The sequence below is a fragment of the Anabrus simplex genome, chromosome 1 (genome assembly GCF_040414725.1).
Source record: "Anabrus simplex isolate iqAnaSimp1 chromosome 1, ASM4041472v1, whole genome shotgun sequence".
NCBI lineage: Eukaryota > Metazoa > Arthropoda > Insecta > Orthoptera > Tettigoniidae > Anabrus > Anabrus simplex.
The window spans coordinates 819,432,604-819,453,401 of NC_090265.1; the positions used below are offsets into that span (position 1 = coordinate 819,432,604).

At 42.1% G+C, this 20,798-nt stretch overlaps 1 protein-coding gene across 2 annotated transcripts in view; it reads right to left on the reverse strand.

Moving 5' to 3' along the window:
* Nucleotides 1–19,602, reverse strand: part of LOC136857575 (SET domain-containing protein SmydA-8) — a 210,208-nt gene extending 190,606 nt beyond the window's left edge. For both annotated transcript variants that reach the window (XM_067136349.2, XM_067136348.2), the window contains exon 1: nucleotides 19,394–19,602. In XM_067136349.2, the coding sequence (XP_066992450.2) occupies nucleotides 19,394–19,417 (24 nt within the window). In that variant the 5' untranslated portion in view covers nucleotides 19,418–19,602. The remainder of the gene's footprint in view (nucleotides 1–19,393) is intronic.
* Between the last annotated feature and the right edge of the window lie 1,196 nt (nucleotides 19,603–20,798).

Sequence of the window (20,798 nt, forward strand, 5' to 3'; positions counted from 1 at the left end):
AACATATTACTCCATCATTTAGTAGTGACATCTTTTGATCAACGTCACAACTTCTTGTAGTAGATGTTTCAGTTTTTATATAGTAGATAGCGTCCTTCAAGGCGCTTCATTTAAATGCACGGGGATGAGGTGTACCTCCCGGTACAATTATTATTATTACTAGCACATATACCCGTCCTTCCCTATGGTATTCTAAATTGTATACGGATATCGAAGTAAATTACTATACATGCAGAGAATAACATGTTTTTAAATTGCATGTCTCTTAGCGTTATCCGAGAAACAGCATTGGCAGGTCCCCATACGTTGTTTCCAATGTAAAGTATGAGTTGCGGAGTTGTGATGATAACGGCTGGTTCACTTGCCTACTGCCATTCACAATCGAGTTGGGAAGTTTACATTAAAATGGCAGGCCCCATTGTCTACTACGCGGTCACAATTGATTTCGTAAGTATTCGTTATAATAGCAGGCCCCCTTTCCTACTTCTAGACAGATTACAGTTGAGGAGTTTTTATTATAATGGCAGGTAGGTTCCGTACTGCCAGTCGAAATTGAGTTGTGCTGTTATCATTAAAATGACAGGCGATTTTCCTAAGGTCAGCCAGGTTACTGCCAGTCACACCAAGTTGGTGAGTTTCCATTAAAATAGCAGGCCACTTTGCCTAATGCCAGTCACATTTTGGGTGGGTAAATTTGTTTATAATGGTGGGAACATCGCCTTTAGCCACACACAATCGGGTAGGGGAGGTTTGAACAAAATTGCATTCTCCTTGCCTTCTGCAAGTCAAATCGAGAAGGGGTTATTCATTACGATAGTAGTCCCTCCTTACTAATGTCACTTACACAGGAGTTGGTGAAGAACCCCATTCCTACTGCCAGTCAAAGTCGATGCGGGGAGTATTGGTTACAATAGCAGACACATCATTTCTCGATCGCTACAAATCGACATCAAGAAATTTCAGATTGACTGCTGCTAAACGGTACGTCATGTCGACAAAGGATGGTACCATAAGACGCCGTATTTAGCGGTCTAAATGGCTGGTCCTATGATATTTTCTCGAATCTCATCTAATTGTGAGTCAGATTGAGTTAGAAACGTTGAATGGTGTGAAATTTGGGTAAGATTGTCTCACAGTGTATTACTTTTCGAATATTTATGTGACAGCTACAAACATAGCATTTGGCTCACATATGGCTACAGGGTGGGCCAATGTTTTTGTAGAATTTTATGATTCTATCTTTTCTATAAGTGATTCAAAGTATGAATTATGCGTGTAAAAATTGCAAAATTTACTTACAGTCGAGAAATAGAGACAAATCTAACATATAAGAGATGGAGATACGACAAAATGTCATAAGACCAATGTTGTAGATCACTGGAAATTGAACGGAGATTGTGCCGTCCATTTTGGGGTAGGACTTACCATGTAGCCACGAAATACCTCGAAACGAAGGTCTGCACCGTCATTAAAATTGCCTCCGTGTCTCGATATTCTTCGGGGATAAATAGTGAAAAATTTAAAGATTTTGGACATTTTTCCGTCGGTTACAGGCTAAAACGTATAGTTTTGCCGAATTTCAGTCTTCAAACTCGTCTGGCAGATTGTGCCGCAATCTTAATTTTGGGGGAGCGGGGTAAAAATTAGGACTTCCAGGAAAATAAATCTACAAAATATGCAGATGATCATTATTACCCCTTAAACGGATAGCTGTACGAAAATTTCGCCAAAATAGTCAATGTACAGACACACGGTCGTTACGATTTTATTTATATAAATAAGGAATCTGCTCCGCGTAAACACCGTTTGGGCTACGGTATGTCCGCTGGACTTACCCGGAAAAACAGACCATTCATAATATCTCCCTTGTTAATACTCCCGTCGAAAAATTGCACATGAGAAATAAGTTTTAGAAATGGATTTCCATCAAGGTTGATCGATTTCCAGGAAGGTTGGCCTTGTATATATTGTGGGAGAGTAAAATCACTGTTTCGGTTCCCTATAAACCCCCAGTCCATTTCGAGAATTTGAAATTGTATGGACCTAAAACCTACCTTCGGACAGGTGGATGCTAAATATAAAGTTTGGTTGAAATATCTTCAGTAGTTATCAATTTATAAGAAATACGCTTTACACGAACCCGCTTTTGAGATAAGTCCGTTGGGACATGTGCTGAAGAACCGTCTGTTAATGATATCTCCCATAATAATCCTCCTATCGAAATGATGCACATGAGAAAAAAGTTTTAGAAATTGATTTCCGTTAATTTTGGATGTGCATATTTTTTGGGAGTGCAATATCATGGTTTCGGTTTCGCATAAACCCCCAGTAAATTTTGGTATTCAGAAATAATATTGGTCCTGTAAGCTACCCAAGGACAGGTGGATTCTAAGTCTCAAGTTTGGTAGAAATATATTCAGTAGTTTTTGAGTTATAAGAATTCAGACAAACAGACAAACGGACACTAAAGATAATAATGCGCAGTTGGTCATTATTACTTCTGAAACGAATAACTGTACGGGTATTTCGCTAAAATAGTTAATATACAGTCACACGATCGTTACGAATTTATTTATATAGATGACAGACAAGCCTGGGCACGTTTGTGATGACCTTCATTTCGATAATTACTGCTCCTAAACGGTACATCATATCAACGAACGGTTTGCACCATCAGACGCCCCTTTTGTCACGCTACATGTTTGGTCTTAAAATATTTTCTCGTATCTCCCATATTGATGGGTTCGATTGAATTAGGATATTTGAATGGGGTGAGATTTGGGTACATTTTGAATACTACATTTTTTCGCATTTTTATGTGGAAGCTAGAATCATGAAATTTGGCTCTCATAGAGCCATTAGTTGAGTTAATGTGCGTGCCAAATTCGATGACTCTATTTTTCCTATAAGTGTGCCAAAATATGAAAAATACGTGTAGGAAGCACAACATTTACGTACAATCGAGAAATACAGCCAAATCTAACGTATAAGGGAGAGTGAGAGACGACAAAAAGTTATAGATCACTCCAAATTGAACATGAGATTGTGCCATCCGTTTTGTGATAAAACTTACCATTTAGCCACGAAAGAGGTCTTATGATGTTGTTTATGATGATCCGTCCGTCGGATGGTGATGTTAAGCTTTGAGCAGATCCCTTGGTGTTATTCGACAGGAGTAGGCTATGTGCCCTCTCCTTTCATACTATCATATATCACGTGTCCTGCTCCATGGCTAAATGGTTAGCGTGCTGGCCTTTGGTCACAGGGGTCCCGGGTTCGACTCCCGGCAGGGTCGGGAATTTTAACCATCATTGGTTAATTTCCCTGGCACGGGGGCTGGATGTATGTGTTGTCTTCATCATCATTTCATCCTCATCACGACGCTCAGGTCACCTACAGGTGTCAAATCAAAAGACCTGCACCTGGCGAGCCGAATCCGTCCTGGGATTTCCCGGCACTAAAAGCCATACGCCATTTCCTTTCATCATATATCACGTGATTCATTTCATCTCGCCAACTCCTCTTGACGTCAGGAAGGCCATCCGGTCGTAAAAATTCGCTACGAGGATTCACCTCACTTCATGCCCGACCTGATAAATAGGACTTTGGTTGGACCTAAGATGTAAGGAAGATATATCGGTAAATTAATTCCTTTTTTGCCATACTGAGAGGCTCACACGAGCTGGCAAGGGAAGTATCGCAATTCTCATGCCGAGACCTACGGTGAATCTTCAGTGGTAATAGCGAAATACCATAATAAAACAAAGTCATCTCCGTACAGGCCATGAAAGCCCTTAAAAGGGTGTAAGGTTAAGGTTTCCACTATTCGTAACCTCGGCACTTGCCTTCCCCCCCCTCCCAAGAATTAACCAGGTACTTATTTTTGGTGTAGGATAAGTGAACCCCAAGGTCATGCGCAGCGTGCACCTTCGGAAGTGGAAATATATTTTCTTAAATGTTTCGACTTTCTGGCGGGGAATCGAACCCATGTCCATCCGGGTGATCCGAGCACGCCTTTACCACCTCGAACAAGCAGCCCCTACCATAATAAGGATATTTCCAAAACAATTGTAGCTACTTTGAACTACAAGGCTCCAAAACCGAAGCCAGAATCTTGCATCGGGAACGCAGCATGCAGCGCAGTTGGACATCCCTCCTTCAAGAGGAATGGAACGTCGAGTGTAAATGCACTTCTCAGATATACCCGACCTTATGACTTCAATCAGCGATAAAAGAAAATCTAAACTTTCTAATGTTGCCTAACTGAATGGTGAAAACAGAAAGTATTTTTGAGCCATACAGAATGCATAAACACTTTATTGCCAGACTGTTTTTCTTCTATCTCCAGGCAATATTTCACAGGACTACCAACTCCGGAGCCTTTTTTATAACTGCTTGAAAACAAGGAATATACACTGCCTGACAAAAAACTGAAGCACCGAGAAGGAAAGGAGTAAAGGAAATTAAACTTCACATGTTGAGAGTGTATATGATGTTGTTCCAGTGATTACAAACTCGAGTCAAATTTACGAAGAACTTGGCAGTATGAGCCACTTATCAGTACGACGTTTCACCCGCTCTGGACTTGATGCATGCACTGATTCGGTTGAGAAGTGTGTCATACAGCCGTTGTAGCCTCTCCTGAGGAAAGCTGGTCGACAACTATTGTAACTGGTCCTTGATATCCTGGATACTGGCACAGGGTCGGAATTGATGTCCGAAGTGGTCCCACACGTGTTCTGTTGGGGACAGATCTGGGGAACTTGCTGGCCACGTAGGTACCTCAACATAACCCAGACAGTTCATAGAGACACGTGCCATATGTGGACGGGCATTGTCCTGTTGAAAAATAACACCATGTTACCACCATATGAGAGTTAAACACACGAGGATGCAGGATGTCCGCGATGTACCGTTGTGCTGTCAGAGTTCCCTTAATCACTTCCAGCTGCGACCCGAAGTCATACCCATTGGATTCCTAGACCGTGGCACCAGGAGTAACATCGCTGTGCCTCTCCAAAACATTGCAAGAATGAGATCTCTCCCGAGGTGCTCGCTATACTCGCAAACGTTGTTCATCCGGATTAGTGCAGAACATAATACGATGCCATTCATCAGAAGTCCATAATTCCCAGTCACGGCACCGCTCCAAACGCAGCCGTTAGTGTTGTGGTGTTAACGGAAACCTACGCATGGGACGGTAATTCGATAGTCCGGCTGCTTACTAGTCTCCAACCAATTATGCGGGATGACACAAAATTTTGCAGGGAGTCCATTCTCGGATGGCAGGCGTAGATATAAAGAGGTTACCATATGCTTGGTGCACAATACGTCCAACCTCCCTTGTGCTGGTCGGACGTGGTCGACCGGAAACTTGACGACGAGTATGCTTGCCCTCACGTTACCATTTAGTACAACATCGGGGCATTTTCACAAAAATTTGGATATTGCACGATTCGACCAGCCAGCCAAATGGAGACCCACAATGAGGCCCCTCTCAAACTGTGTCAGGTGCAGATAACGCTGCTTCACACGAGTACGCAGCATCTCCTTGTTCTTCAGGGTGATCACTCAACATCTGACATTGTTCACGCCCTGGCAACAGTACTAACCATGAACAAGACTAATGTACTCTGCTGGCCGTTATAACTACCACAAAGAATTGTAATTCTAATCATGTACATACCCGTCGATGATGTGTACGTGTACAAAGTTAGATTGACTTCGGACAATTTCTTCCGAGTGCTTCAATCTCTTTTGTCAGCGAGTGTATTTTTATGTTCCGAAACCTTGGGAAGAAAAACTGTGGTTCACATTAATGTTTTCTAAAGGACTCAAAACATTACTAGAACTACAGAATTTGAAAACTTACAGTACATCACTGAATTATGAGGAGTTCAACTCTGGCCTGGAACTCGGAGTCTCACCGGCAACATCGCCAATGGAAGCTTGTGAACGGTATCACTAGACTCATCTTCACTGTTCTGTTCGTGCACCTCAAGAACTGCCTCCCCAATTTGACGAACTCCTGTATAAATGTTAGCGTGGATATGTTTTTGGGCTGGAGGGTCTATCTACAACTAGCGCCATGAATCTCCCGACATTGTAACCATGTCAACCAGTACATTACGTCAGTAGCGTCAGCTGTACGTTTCTATAAGAACTGAAGCTTCTTGAGAACGAGTACCATTTACTACCTATTGTACTTGGTGGTGATTTGATCATCGAACTGAAAGCAGCATCTGGTCAAGAGTTCCTCTCCTTCGTGTGTGATACGTTCCCCCGCGAATTAAACAACGAGCCGGCCACTTCCACTACGATGATGCAGAGTGGGTCTCTGCCCATTAAGTGGCCACGGCTGGTCCGTGGTCCAACAGTTCTGCACTCTGACCGGCCAACCGAGCAGAGAAGGGGTGGCCACGGTTCTACCGCATTCCTATCTACGAAATGTCACTGTAAAATTTGTCACAAATGGAACATAATAATTGCTTTTACACAGTTGAAGTCTAAAATCTGCGGTAAATTAAGAAATATTTTTGGTGAATATTGTGTATACCTACTTTACTACTTTACAAGTACTTTTGGTGCTACGCTGACAGTAACACACGTATGTCTTTTGTTTGTCTTACGCTTTCAACAATTTCGTGTGTGATATCTGTGTTCACTGAAGTTCTTTGCTTTCGTTTTATTGTTTCAGGTGTCAATGACATCATTTCCTGAATTGTATCGTGATATGCAAGATTTAATAGGCGACAAAAAGCTATGGCCAATGCACATAAGAAGAACTCTGTGGATTAGTGATTTATTGGTCCAGGGATCATGCTATTTTCGTTCGAACAAAAAAAAAATTATTGGTCCAGGGATCATGCTATTCTTCTTATCGTGAATGCTATTGACCTCCATTTTGCTCTTTCTTCTGACCGCTCTAGTCATATGGACAAAGATAATGAGAGTCCACAGACATAGCACTCCCATTTCTCGGTGCTAGCCCCGGACCTCAAGAAATTAACAAAAGACGGCACCAGCAGCGAAATACAACATAAAGAAGTCCTGTATACAGGTCTTAAGTATGTATTCATATTTCTCTAATAACGACGGTATTTCTTAATTTACCGCAGATTTTTCACTTCATTTAAGTAAAAGCAATTATTATGTTCCATTTGTGACAAATTTTACAGTGACATTTCGTAGATAGGAATGCGCGATATAACCTACCGTGGCTCTACGCCTCTGCATTCGGGAAACGGAACAGGACTGGACCTCACGGCTTGCCCCAAAGTCTCCTGTCTTGAAAATGGTTTCTCGTGGTTTTTCATTCTCCTGCAATAAGGCAAATGCCAGGACCGTTTCTAGTATAGGCCACGGTCGCCACCCCCATCCCACCTTCTCCGAGCATCTCCTTCACCGTAACAAATTTCCCGGCCTGAGAGACAGCGTCACGCTCTAAGAGGCCCGCCTCCCCCTTCAGGGGAGGAATGAAAATATTTTGGTAGTAGTAGTAGTAGTAGTAGTAGTAGTAGTAGTAGTAGTATTTCTTCCACTACGAGGAGTATTACGCCTTTCCGATGCTGTGTTCAGTCGCCATGTATACTACTTAACAACCAATCATTATCTTTCGAACTTTTCCCATCACCGTCCAAAATTATAACTAACGTACCTAAACCTATATCTGTACATCAGTGTTTAAGTGAATTTTTGTTTCATTTCAACAGTATTGTATTTTTTTTCTTCGCATTCTGCATTCCTGTACTCTATTCTTCTTCTTAATCTGTTTACCCTCCAGGGTCGGTTTTTCCCTCGGACAAAGCGAGGGATCTCACCTCTACCACCTCAAGGGCAGTGTCCTGGAGTTTCTGACTTTGGGTCAGAGGATACAACTGGGGAGAATGACCAGTACCTCGCCCAGGCGGCCTCACCTGCTATGCTGAACAGGGGCCTTGTGGAGGGATGGGGCGATTGGATGGGACAGGCAAGGAAGAGGGAAGGAAGCGGCCGTGGCCTTAAGTTAGGTACCATCCCGGCATTTGCCTGGAGGAGAAGTGGGAAACCACTGAAAACCACTTCCAGGATGGCTGAGGTGGGAATCGAACCCACCTCTACTCAGTTGACCTCCCGAGGCTGAGTGGACCCCGTTCCAACCCTCGTACCACTTTTCAAATTTCGTGGCAGAGCCGGGAATCGAACCCGGACCTCCGGGGGTGGCAGCTAATCACGCTAACCACTACACCACAGAGGCGGCCTGTACTCTATTACTAGAGTAAAAAATATGTAGGTGCTGCACCTTAACTCGTTTTCGCTATTAAAATACCGAAATTAGCTTGTCTTGCAAAGAAAACATAGAATGAACACGCCTAACTGTGTTTTAGTTGCAATTTTTTGCACTTTTTCTCAACGTAAGCATCTTTTCTTACTGTCAGCACCTGTTCTCACTTTTATTGGTTACATTGCCGCATTTTATTCCTAAAGAAATTACACAAGAAAAATCGAACGTTTCGTCTGTAAAGCTGTAAGTCTTTCCATTTGACGCCGTATAGACGACCTGTGCGTCTGTGAGGATGGGGCCCTATCTAAGATGAAATGTAATGCTGAAGACGTCACAAACACCCAGCCCCCGAGCCACAGGAATTAATTAATGAATGTTAAAATCCCCCGACCCGACCGGAAATCGAACTCGGGGACCCCTTGGATCAAAGGGAAGCACGCTAGCCATTTAGCCATGGAGCCGGACAATGGCCGTGGTGTTTGTTTGTAACCATTTTAAGGTCTAAATTGGCTGTGGTGATGAATGTAAAGGGAGCACTAGAGGGTATTGCAAGGCAGGTACTGGAACAAATCTTAGCCAAAAACCCTGATGTTATGAATGTTATACAAACAGGCATTTAATATCGACTGCAAACAAAATACGCACCACTTGTGTCTATTCACCCTGAACATTTCTTTTCTATGTACAAGTATTTACTTAGTGATCGGAGATACAACCTTGCTGAAAATAACATTAAAAAGTTATCTGTTTTGAGAGTTTTATGGATGTGTGATTTTAATAACATTGTGTTCTGGGACTTGTTTTAGGCAGATACTTAATACGTCATAACATGAGTGAATTTTGTCTTCTTATATATGATTTGAAATTGGTTTTGGTAATGTTTATATGAATATTTACTTTTAAAAGCCGGCCCCGTTGTGTAGGGGTAGCGTGCCTGCCTCTTACTCGGAGGCCCCGGGGTCGATTCCCGGCCGGGTCAGGGATTTTTACCTGGACCTGAGGGCTGGTTCGAGGTCCACTCAGACTACGTGATTAGAATTGAGGAGCTATCTGACGGTGAGATAGCGGTCCCGGTCTAGAAAGCCAAGAATAACGGCCGAGAGGATTCGTCGTGCTGACCACACGACACCTCGTAATCTGCAGGCCTTCGAGCTGAGCAGCGGTCGCTTGGTAGGCCAAGGCCCTTTATGGGCTGTAGTGCCACGGGGTTTGTTTTTGTTTGTTTTTTACTTTTAAAATTTGCACCTTTCTTGCACCATTTTTCGACTAAAAGGACATTCCTTGCGCCTATTTAACCAGAATTTTGCACCTGAAATTCCTAGCTCTATTTATTACAGACACTCGAACTTCTCATTTCTATGCTACAGGGAAAAGCATAAAATTGTGGGTATAAATCAGTCTCGTCTTCTAAGCCCAAAATGATACCCGTGATTCCACGCCTTTACGGGTAGCGGAGATTTTTTTAAACATTTCTATCACAAATTGGACTTCTCTTTCTTGTATATATTTCCGGTAGAAGAAAAACCTTTCTCGTGGAAATAACTCAGCACGCACTCGACGATACTGGCGGGATTTAGATCCTCCCTTTCATAATCAGTGGAACATATTGTCACTGTCCAGTCAATTTCTAAGCTACCCTCAAATCCAATATTATTATTATTTCCATAACAGTGAGTCCTTCGCCGGGCGAGTTAGCCATGCGGTTAGGTGCGCGCAGCTGTGAACTTGCACCTGGGAGATAGTGGGCTCGAAACCTACTGTCGGCAGCCCTGAAGATGGTTTTCCGTGGTTTCTCATTTTCACACCAGAAAAATGCTGTGGCTGTACCATCACTAAGGCCACGGCCGCTTCCTTTCCACTCCTAGGCCTTTCCAATCTCATCGTCTCCAAGAGACCTATCTGTGTCGGTGTGACCTAAACCAAATTGTAAACATACATACATACATTATCATTATAGACTGGTATGCCTTTCAGCGTTCAGTCTGCAAGCCTCTGTGAATTTACCAAACGTCACCACAATCCTCTATCTGCAGCTAGTGCTGTGGCCTCATTGGTCCTATACCTCATATCATTAAATCGTTAGAAACCGAATCTAACCGTCGGCCTACCGTTTTTTCTCTTACCCTCCATAACAGAGTCCATTGTTCTCCTAGGTAACCTATCCTCCTCCATTCCCCTCACATGACCCCGCCACCGAAACCGGTTTATGCGTACAGCTTCATCCATCGAGTTCATTCCTAACTTAGCCTTTATATCCCCATACCGAGTACCCTTCTGCCATTGTTCCCACCTGGTTGTTCCAGCAATCATTCTCGCTACTTACATGTCTGTTACTTCTAACTTATGAATAAGATATCCTGAGTCAACCCAGCTTTCACTCCGGTAAAGCAAAGTTGGTCTGAAAACAGACCGATGTAAAGATAGTTTCGTCCGGGAGCTGATTTCCTTCTTACAGAACTGCGAGCACACTGCATTAGTATTACTGCACCTTGATTCAATCTCACTTACTATATTACCATCCTGGGAGAACACACAACCTAATACTTAAAATTATCTACCAGCTTTGTATCACCAATCTGACATTCAATTCTGTTGAATTTCTTACCTGCTGATAGCAATTTAGTCTTCGAGAGGTTAATTTTCACACCATACTCATTGCACCTATTTTCAAGTTCCAAGATATTATACTGCAGGCTTTCGGCACAATCTGCCATTAAGACCAAGTATCAGCATTGGCCAGACTGGTTACTATATTTCGATCTAACTGAATCCCTCCTTGCCATTTTATACCTTTCAGCAGATGATCCATGTAAACTACGAACAGCAAAGGTCCTTGTCTAATTCCCGTAAGTACCCTGAACCAAGAACTCATTCTACCATCAATTCTCACCGCAGCCCAATTGTCAACACAAATGCCTTTGATTGATTTTAATAATCTACCTTTAATTCCACAGTCCCCCAGAATGGCCAACATCTTTTCCCTCGGTACCCTGCCACATGATTTCTCTAGATCCTCGAAACATAAACACAAATGTCCATTCTTCTGGTAAAATTTTTCAATTACCTGGCGCATACTGAAAATCTGATCCTGACACCACACTGGTTTTCATACAGCTTCCTCTCAACTACTGATCGCACCCTACCTTCCAAGATGCCAGTGAATACTTTGCCTGGTATACTGATTAATGAGATACCTCGATAGCTGTTGCAATCCTTCCTATTCCCTTGCTTATAGATAGGTGAAATTACTGCTTTTGTCCAATCTGGAGGTGCCTTACCAACACTGCATGCTAATCTTGCTACTCTATGAAGCCATTTCAACCTGGGCTTCCCAATATACTTCACCATTTCAGGTCTAATTTCATCTATTCCTGCTGCTTTACGACAATGGAGATTATTTACCATCCTTTCTACTTCCTCAAGCGTAATTTCACCACCTTCTTCCTCCCCCCATGAGCTTGGTTGTACGCGACACCATCAGGAAGATTTCCTTTTACATTGAGAAGATTTTCAAAATATTCCCTCCACCTGTCCAGTGATTCCCTGGGATCTATTATGAGTTCACCTGAACTACCCAAAACACTGTTCATTTCCTTTTTCCCTCCCTTCCTAAGATTCTACCTTACTGTCCAGAAAGGTTTTCCTGCTGCTTGACATATCCTTTCCAGGTTATTACCAAAATCTTCCCACGACTTCTTTTTGGATTCAACAACTATTTGTTTTGCTCTATTTCTTTCATCTACTTACAATTCCCTGTCTGCATCGGGCCTTGTTTGGAGCCTTTTCTAATAAGCTTTCATTTTACGTTTACAAGCTGCTCTCACTTCATCATTCCAACAAGATGTTCGCCTTTTCCCATCTTTACACACAGTTGTTCCTAGTCATTCCCTTGCCGTTTCTACTACAGCATTCCTGTACGCCACCCATTCTCTTTCTATATCCTGTACCTGCTTACTGTCCACTGTTCGAAACTTCTTACTAATCATACCCAGGTACTTCTATCTAATTTCCTCGTCCTGGTGATTTTCTACCCTTATTGGTTTGCAGACAGATGTCACTTTCTCTATCCCAGGCCTAGAGATAGTTATCTACAGATCAGATAGTGGTCTGTATCATCGAAAAATCCTTGAGAAGCCCGCACATCGCTAACGGACTTCCTGAATTCTATGTCAGTTAAGATATAGTCTATTATGGATCCGGTACCCCTAGCCTCCCATGTGTATCGATGAATATCCTTATGCTTGAAGGGTGTATTCGTAACTGCTAAACCCATAGTAGCACATAAGTCCAACAAACGTTTCCCATTCCCATTAGCTTCCATATCTTTCCCACATTTACCAATCACCCTCACGTATCCTTCAGTTCTATTTCCAACCCACGCATTGCGCCCATTAGCGAATTTTAGGACGCGAGGAGGGGGGGGGAGCGGTCACTCCCAAATTGTGGAGAAAAATTAAATTTTTATATTCTATTTTAGCCATCTAAAACTAGGGATTATTTTAAAAAATCAGCTTATACAAACCCCGTTGTCTACCACCTGATGTTTTCCTTTCATGTTTTTAATATTAAACAAAAATACTTTGCGGAAATGCGCACAAAATATCATTCAACGCAGCTAACCGATTCGTACAGCGGCTCAGCGAGTAGTGGGTTATACGTCACTATGTATCTCAAACATTGGACTACGGTGCATATTGTAACTACAGTATGTTTGGGATACAGTGACAAATCCCAGAACCCAAACCCCATGGCACTACAGCCCTTGAAGGGCCTTGGCCTACCAAACGACCGCTGCTCAGCCCGAAGGCCTACAGATTACGAGGTGTCCTGTGATCAGCATGGTGAATCCTCTCGGACGTTATTCTTGGCTTTCTAGACCGGGGCCGCTATCTCACCGTCAGATCGTTCCTCAATTCTAATCACGTAGGCTGAGTGGACCTCGAACCAGCCCTCAGGTCCAGGTAAAAATCCCCGACCTGGCCGGGAATCGAACCCGTGGCCTCCGAGTAAGAGGAAGGAACGCTACCCTTACACCACGGGGCTGGCTTACAGTGACAAATACCGAGTGAAATCGTAAGATGCACAACATTTTTGGAGCTCTGTAATATTGAAGTCTGAAATATAATCTTCTTAAGAACAGCCGTCCTTCCTCTGGCTGGACAACGATTAGTATCCTATTTTCTTCTCCCATCATCTTTAATACCATTACTTAAACTGTTATTGCGCACATCACCTGGAAGCGAACGTGTTGTTTTACAGGGATATTATTTATCCTGAATATTGCCAAAGGACTCCCTGTTTTGCATGGCATTCGAAAAACAGGTATACCCTATGTGACTTTCTGTTGAGAAATGATTCACCTCTAATGGATACATTTCGACCATTCGCAACCACCCTGATGAGAAACCAATGACGATGTCACGGGGCTATCAAGTTCCCATCCCATGAAATCCCTCCCCTGACATCATTCAAATACACTTAGTTATTTTTAAGTTTTATTACTGTTTCAAAACCACATTCGGCATTAGTTTGAGAATAGCATGAGTAGCTCAGACGGATAAGGCGATGGCTTTCTGAGCACAAATTGGCAATGGTGGTATTTGAAAGTTCTCGAATACGTCAGCCTCGTGTTGGTAGATTTAGTGGCATGTAAAAGAACTCCTGCGTGACAAAATTCCGGCACCTCGGCCTCCCCGAAAACCATAAAGGTAGTTAGTGGGACGTAAAATAAATAACATTATTATTTATGAGAACAGCATCATATTCAATATCTTTTCGAAGGCATATTCGCACCGCCCAGAGGAACGTAGGTTCGATTCATTATTATTAGTCAGTTTAGAAACGCTGGTCACATTCCTAGAGAAGCATTTTTACCTGACTTTGTTTTCCTTTCAGTTGTGTTTACTCGAGTTATAGTAGTTAATTTCGCGTTGACACTTGTGCAAGTGAGGGAATATGTATTATTTATTTTTCTGCTTAGTTAATGTTTGATATAGGCTATCGTCGCTGGTATAGTAATACAGCAACAATACCAGTGACTATACCGTCTTGGAAATACTGACTAGCAGCACATAAAATATGCTTTACAACTGTCTTCGTGATTCACAGGCCGTGTTATAAACAAGGCAGGAACCCTATCAGCTTTTCGTTGGGCCCTGTGTTTGTGTTGGAATTTCTTTCAAATGTATACCTTATGCCGAAAATAATATTTTTCTCTATATAAATAATTTTTAGGGGTTCCTATTTCTGTAATTTCATTTTGTCAATTTTTCAGATTTCTTTCCGCATTAGGTCAACTCAAGACCGTATCAGTGTTTTTTAGCTTTCGTGTCCGCCTTTTCCACCATCGTAGCGAAACGGCTGGGTAAATCTCGACCAAACTTCATATTTAGAGTATACCCATCCAGAATCAGGTTTAAATATGCATATAATTTAAAAATCACTGAACAGACTGGGGGGTTTATACGAAAACCAGGACAGGTAGTTTCAATGTTCTCTTACACTATTGGTTTCCTGTAAAATCCGTAGACCGTATGTGAAACTTCTCTTCATTTTAAACAAGTTTTGTTATGGGCATAACTTCGCTTACTCTTCAAATGACAGAGCAAATTACTATTTCTGTGGGTTTCATCCTCTGCATTGAGTGACCGACAGACCGACAACGAACCTGTAGTTTACCATGGCAACGTCTCTGACTGCTTGCCAGCAGGGAAGTAACGTAATGCCATTTTCGTCATTATTCCTGTAAACTCGTGGTTGTTCTTTGGGTAGAAGGCGATAGAGATGTCAAGCTGCCATTCTGTGGGATATTTGTGTAATACCATTAAGGGTTACAATCGTCTTTGAATAGCACTAAGGGAGGCTATTCATATTTCAATAGTACTGCGGACTGAAGGCTATTATTTCGCACCGTAAGTATTTTATGGCATTTGCTATAAATTTTACTGTATTTGTCTTCTACTTCCGTTCTCTCCATTTATTTCTTGCCACTGTCTTGCCTCTTCAGGCTTAAGCAGTAACACTGTAAGTCATCTTCTTATCTAAGAATCCCTGAGCCTAAATTTTTCCTCTGTTACCACTTTCTTAAAACCGTATCTCATTTCATTACAATTTAGTGAGGGACACTTCATTTTTCCAATACACCTATTTGGTATTTACATATTTGTCCTATCCTGCCGTCCACAGTTATTATCCTGTCTTCAATTAATGTCAACTTGCTTAACTGTATTATTTTCTTCCTTAAATTATCCGTATGTATGCGAGTGCTAATCCCGAAAACTGGACTCCTTCCTTTGAGGAAAAATTCCAAGATGTTCAGTTGGGTGACTTTTTGGCCCCAGAAAATATCGAAATATGGAGGCAATTTTAATGACGGTGCCGACCTTCGTTTCGGAGTAATTGGTGGCTAAACGGTAAGTCGTATCACAAAACAGATAGCACAATCCTTTCTTTTTTGTCGTATCTCGATCCCTTATACGTTAGAAAGATCTGCATTTCTCGATTATAATCACATCTCTCCAGCTCGATTGTGCATGGCACTAGGAAAAGGGGCCTGTCCTTATAATCTCAGATCTCGATTGCAAATGGCAGTAGGCAAATGAGGCTGCCGTTATGGCAGAAACTCCCGAACTCGATTGTGAATAGAAGTAGGAACCGTGGCCTGTCATTATCATCAAAACGTCTCAACGCGCAACGTATGGGGTCACACCGTGGTGTTTCTCGGTTAACGTTAAAAAACATGCAATTTAATATAATCATCACTGCGTGTATAGTAATTTACATAGAAATCCGTATCCATGTAGAATACCGTAGCGAAGCACGGATACATTTTCTAGTCATTAATAAAAATGTACTGATATATCGTGGACTTTCAAATATCGAACAGTGCTAATTACATTTAAAATAGAGAAATATCTCCACGAGAGGATAGGTTCTGTCGGCCATACCATGGGGTATCTCGATTTCGCAACAGTTTTTATTATTCAACAGTGATTTAACGTGATTCCTTTTTTCTACCATTTATAACAGTCTGTTTATGTTATAATAATATGTTCAGTTTATATTTTATGAATAATTGTGTACTAACTATGACTAAGTGCTGCTGGCATCTCCGCGTGTAGAATTAATTTAAACAAAGAACGGGGTTAAATTTCCCAGATAACTTCCTAAATTATGGAAACAAGTAATTTGCAAGGGAAATTATACAATGATGAAAACATCCAAGAATGGACGGAATTTCACAGTGTTGAAAGACTTCTCCATCTAGCAACAGATCACACAATATTCGCTAAAGTTAACGCCAACGGCAAAAGAGACCTGATGTGTTACTTTGAAGAAGAAGAAGAAGAAGAAGAAGAAGAAGATATAGAGGTAATATTTTTGCTTTATTTGATAGATAGAATTGTTAATATTTTAACAAACCACTTCTGAGACTCATTCAAGGATTGTGATTCTATTTTTCTACCCGAACGGCTGAAATTCGAACCTCTGTTGAACCCGGGTTGGAATTTTCACTAAATTTCACATCGTGGCAGAAAGGGCGTCTGGTCTTAAACTCCCCGGGCAAAACAAGAAAACAACCTCAGAAACACCTTGGATAAGCTGTAGAAAGGCCTGTTTCGTTATGTACATTTGTGGATCAATGCGTAATAATGACTTCTAGAAAAGGAAAAGTGTACATTCCCCCAGGGATGGATACATTATAATAAGAGAAAATGTGTAGCTTACCGATAACATAAACACTAATATTTTATTTATGACTGCATCGTACACAAATATTTTGTGAAGGATTTTTATTTTTTTATTTTTTGCTAATGGTTTAACGTCGCACTTAGACATCGAAGGTTTTCGGCGACGGAAGAATGGGTTAAGGCTAGGATTGGAAAGGAAGCAATCGTGGCCATAATAAAGGTATCTACCATCAATCACCAACAATCTGCATTGAGGCTGTCCCCCAGGTGGCACATTCCCCATCAGGTGTTTATATAGATTTCTCTTAAACGCTTTTTAAAGAACTTGATGTTTCCCTCGATGATTCATTCTAATCTCTTACTCCTTTTCTTATACATTAATGTTTGCCACAATTTGTCCTCCTCAATTCCAACTTATCTTCATATTGTGATCTTTCGTACTTTTAAAACCTTCGGTCAAGCTCTACTAATGTCATTCTACGCCAACTCTCCACTGCCAGCTCGAAACATGCCACATAATCGAGCATCTCATCTCCTTACTCCCGAGTTTTACCAGCCCAAAGATTTCAACATTTTAGTAACACTACTCCTTTGTCGGAAATCACCCAGCTTTCTTTCCTAAGCAATTTAATAATAATCATGATGTTATTGGCTTCACGTGCCACTAACTACTTTTACGGTTTATGGAGACGCCGAAGTGCCGAAATGTTCTTTTACGTGCCAGCAAATTTACCGATACGAGGCTGACGTATTTGAGCACCTTCAAATACCACCAAGTGAGCCGGGATCGAACCTGCCAAGTTGGGAACAGAAGGCCACATCCTCAACCGTCTGACCCACTCAGCCCGGCCCGTAGCAATTTAAGTGAGCCTTCTGATTACAGCAAATAAACACCGAATTTCTCCTGGCCTAGCCCCAACAGTGACACCATAGAAGCAACCATTCAACCGGAGCAACTAAGAAGGCCGTGAGTGTATTACTCAGGACCTTGATGTAACTTTCAACTCTAATCTTCTGATCAGAGTCGGTATTTATAAATTTCCCGTCAGTGGCTTTTGGTAAAATAATAATATACAGGTTGGTGCAGAAGTCACACCCTCCAAACGTTTATCTTTACAGTGATATACTTTTTTCTTTTTTCAGCCTTCTAAAGGGCATTTAAGAAAGTAACCACAGGGAATTTGAGCACTGAACAGTGGAAAAAAACTTATTGGACTTTCCTTTCCAAATCAGCACTCAATTACTCTGACTTTTCGCCAGAGTCTACACCCCGGACATCTTCTTAATAATAATAACATTGTTACTGATTTTACGTCACACTAACTACTTTTACGATTTTCAGAGACGCCGAGGTGCCGGAATTTTGTCCTGCAGCATTTATTTAACGTGCTAATAAATCTACCGACACGAGGCTGACGTATTTGAGCACCTTCAAATACCACTGGACTGAGCCAGAATTGAACCTGCCAATTTGGGCTCAGAAGACCAGCGACTTACCACCCGATCTACTCAGCTCTACCGATTTTTTCTTGCAAATAACACAAAGAGTGAGTCTATGTCAAGAAACCAACAACCACCCGGGAGCTCAAAGCAATATTCGAGCGTAATCGCATGCGTTACTACTCTTGACAAAGTTATGAAAAATGCTCTGAAAGAGTCTTTGTGAGGAAGCGAATGGTGGTCATTTCTTAGTAGGGAGCACACATTTCGAAATCATATACTTAATGTAGGCCTATGTAGCATAAATATTGACATTTCTTTGAAAATTTATGTAACTTAATTATTTTATTACAAATTGTCTACCGAGCGATTTGGCCGTGCGGTTTGATCTCGTAGCTATGACCTTGCATTCGGGAGATGATTCGTTCAAATTCCACCGTCGGCAGCCTTGAAGCTAGTTTTCCGTGGTTTCCCATGTTCACACCAGGGAAAATGCTGGGGCTGTACCTTAATTGAGACCACGGCCGGTACCTTTACAATCAGCAATTTCCCATCCTTCCGTCACCGAAAACCTTCAATGCGACGTCAAAAAAAAAAACATGGCCTACCAAGTGATCGCTGCTCAGCCCGAAGATCTGCAGATTATGAGGTGTCGGGTGGTCAGCAAGACAGATCCTTTCAGGCGTTATTCTCGGCTTTATAGACCGGGGCCGCCATCTCACAGTCAGATAGCTCCCCAGTTGTAATCACGTAGGCCGAGTGGAACTCGAACCAGTCCTCAGATCCAGGCCAAAATACCTGACCTGTCCGGGAATCGAACCCGGAGCCTTCGGGTAAGAGGCAAGCACGCTACCCTTACACCTTAGGGCCGACACAAAAAACCACTTGCATAAAAAACGAATTTACTACTAATTCAAATCCATGTCTGATTTTTTCACCTGCACGTTTAGTCTATATTTTTATCCGTACATTGTTAATCATGTGAAAACTGTCCACTTACCTTGTGTTTTCTTGACCGATGCATGTTCTGGAGACTCTTCCGGGTAACTTCTACGCGACGGAAACGTTAAAAACGCTCCTGACACTTTGTACACGCAGTAACGTAACACTTACGAACGTTAAATGAACTGGCCGCAGTGAGTGGTTATAGGACAGACAAGTCCCACTTTCTGATCGGCCTTATTCGCGTGATTCTTGGCATCTGACAAATCCGCTGGGTCTACCCTAGTGAATTCTATTTTGCCTCCACGCTCACTCACGCGCATGTGGACGCATGCGCAATTACATAAGGCTTTCACAAGTTTCTCTCGGAATGAATCTTCAATACATATACTATACCGTGCTCAAAAATTCAGTAAATTTTACATACACTGAGCATGGAATCATTCGTTATTAAAGACAGCGGCTGTATTCATTCCACTGACACTCGGGCTATATTTAACTCGTCTTCTACAGTATTTCCCACGCGCTCTTCCGTTTATGCTCTCTTTTAATTGTTCTCTGCAAACGATGAACGACCTAGCATTCTTCAGCAGAGCAATAAATGTCAATGGCGAATGATGGGCTTGGAATACCAAAGATCTATGTGCCAGACATGACATATCGTATTTTTCCAGAGCATATGATTTCTTGCTCTGTCCTTTCCGCTCTTCAAGCAAACAAACAGCCACTAACAATGATAGAATCAAATTGCCCACGAGGCCCTCAGACCTACCTCAAGTAAGTCAGCCGTCAGCATGTCGGCCAAGGCCCAAGAATGTTGCAGTGCCAAGGTAGGAGAAGGTAGAATCTTCTGTCACCGGAATTTGAAAAAGCATTTTACTTCTTCATGTAATGAACTTCGGCGTCGTGCCCTTCGGTTCACTGGATCTAGGGTTCAATTCCTGGCCTGGTCGGGGATTTTAACTGAGTCCTACCTAATACTCAGGGACTGCCTGGCCGAGGTGGTAAAGGCGTGCTCGGTTCGCCCGGAAGGACGTGGGTTCGAATCCCCGTCAGGAAGCCGTAAAATTTACGAAACGAGATTTCCACTTCCGGAGGTGCATATAGCCCTGTGGTTCACTCAGCCTACACCAAAAATGAGTACCAGGTTAATTCCTGGGGCCAACGGCCAACTTTAATAAGTTTAAAGTATATACGGTACTTATAACTAAAAACCAACGATTGGGCCGATTTTTACGGGACTTTCACTGGAAGATAGCTGATGATACAAGGAAAAGCTTAGACCACATTTAAATTGTCACAACAATTAGAGGGGGCGGCGGGGAGAGATATAAAAGTAATCGGCAAAATATTATATTTGTCAAGTTCATTCTAAGCCCCTTGATGCAAATAAAATACTCAGTAAGTCCTACGGGACCTAAAACCAACCGTTTTGGAGATATTGGCACCACACTATGCCTACT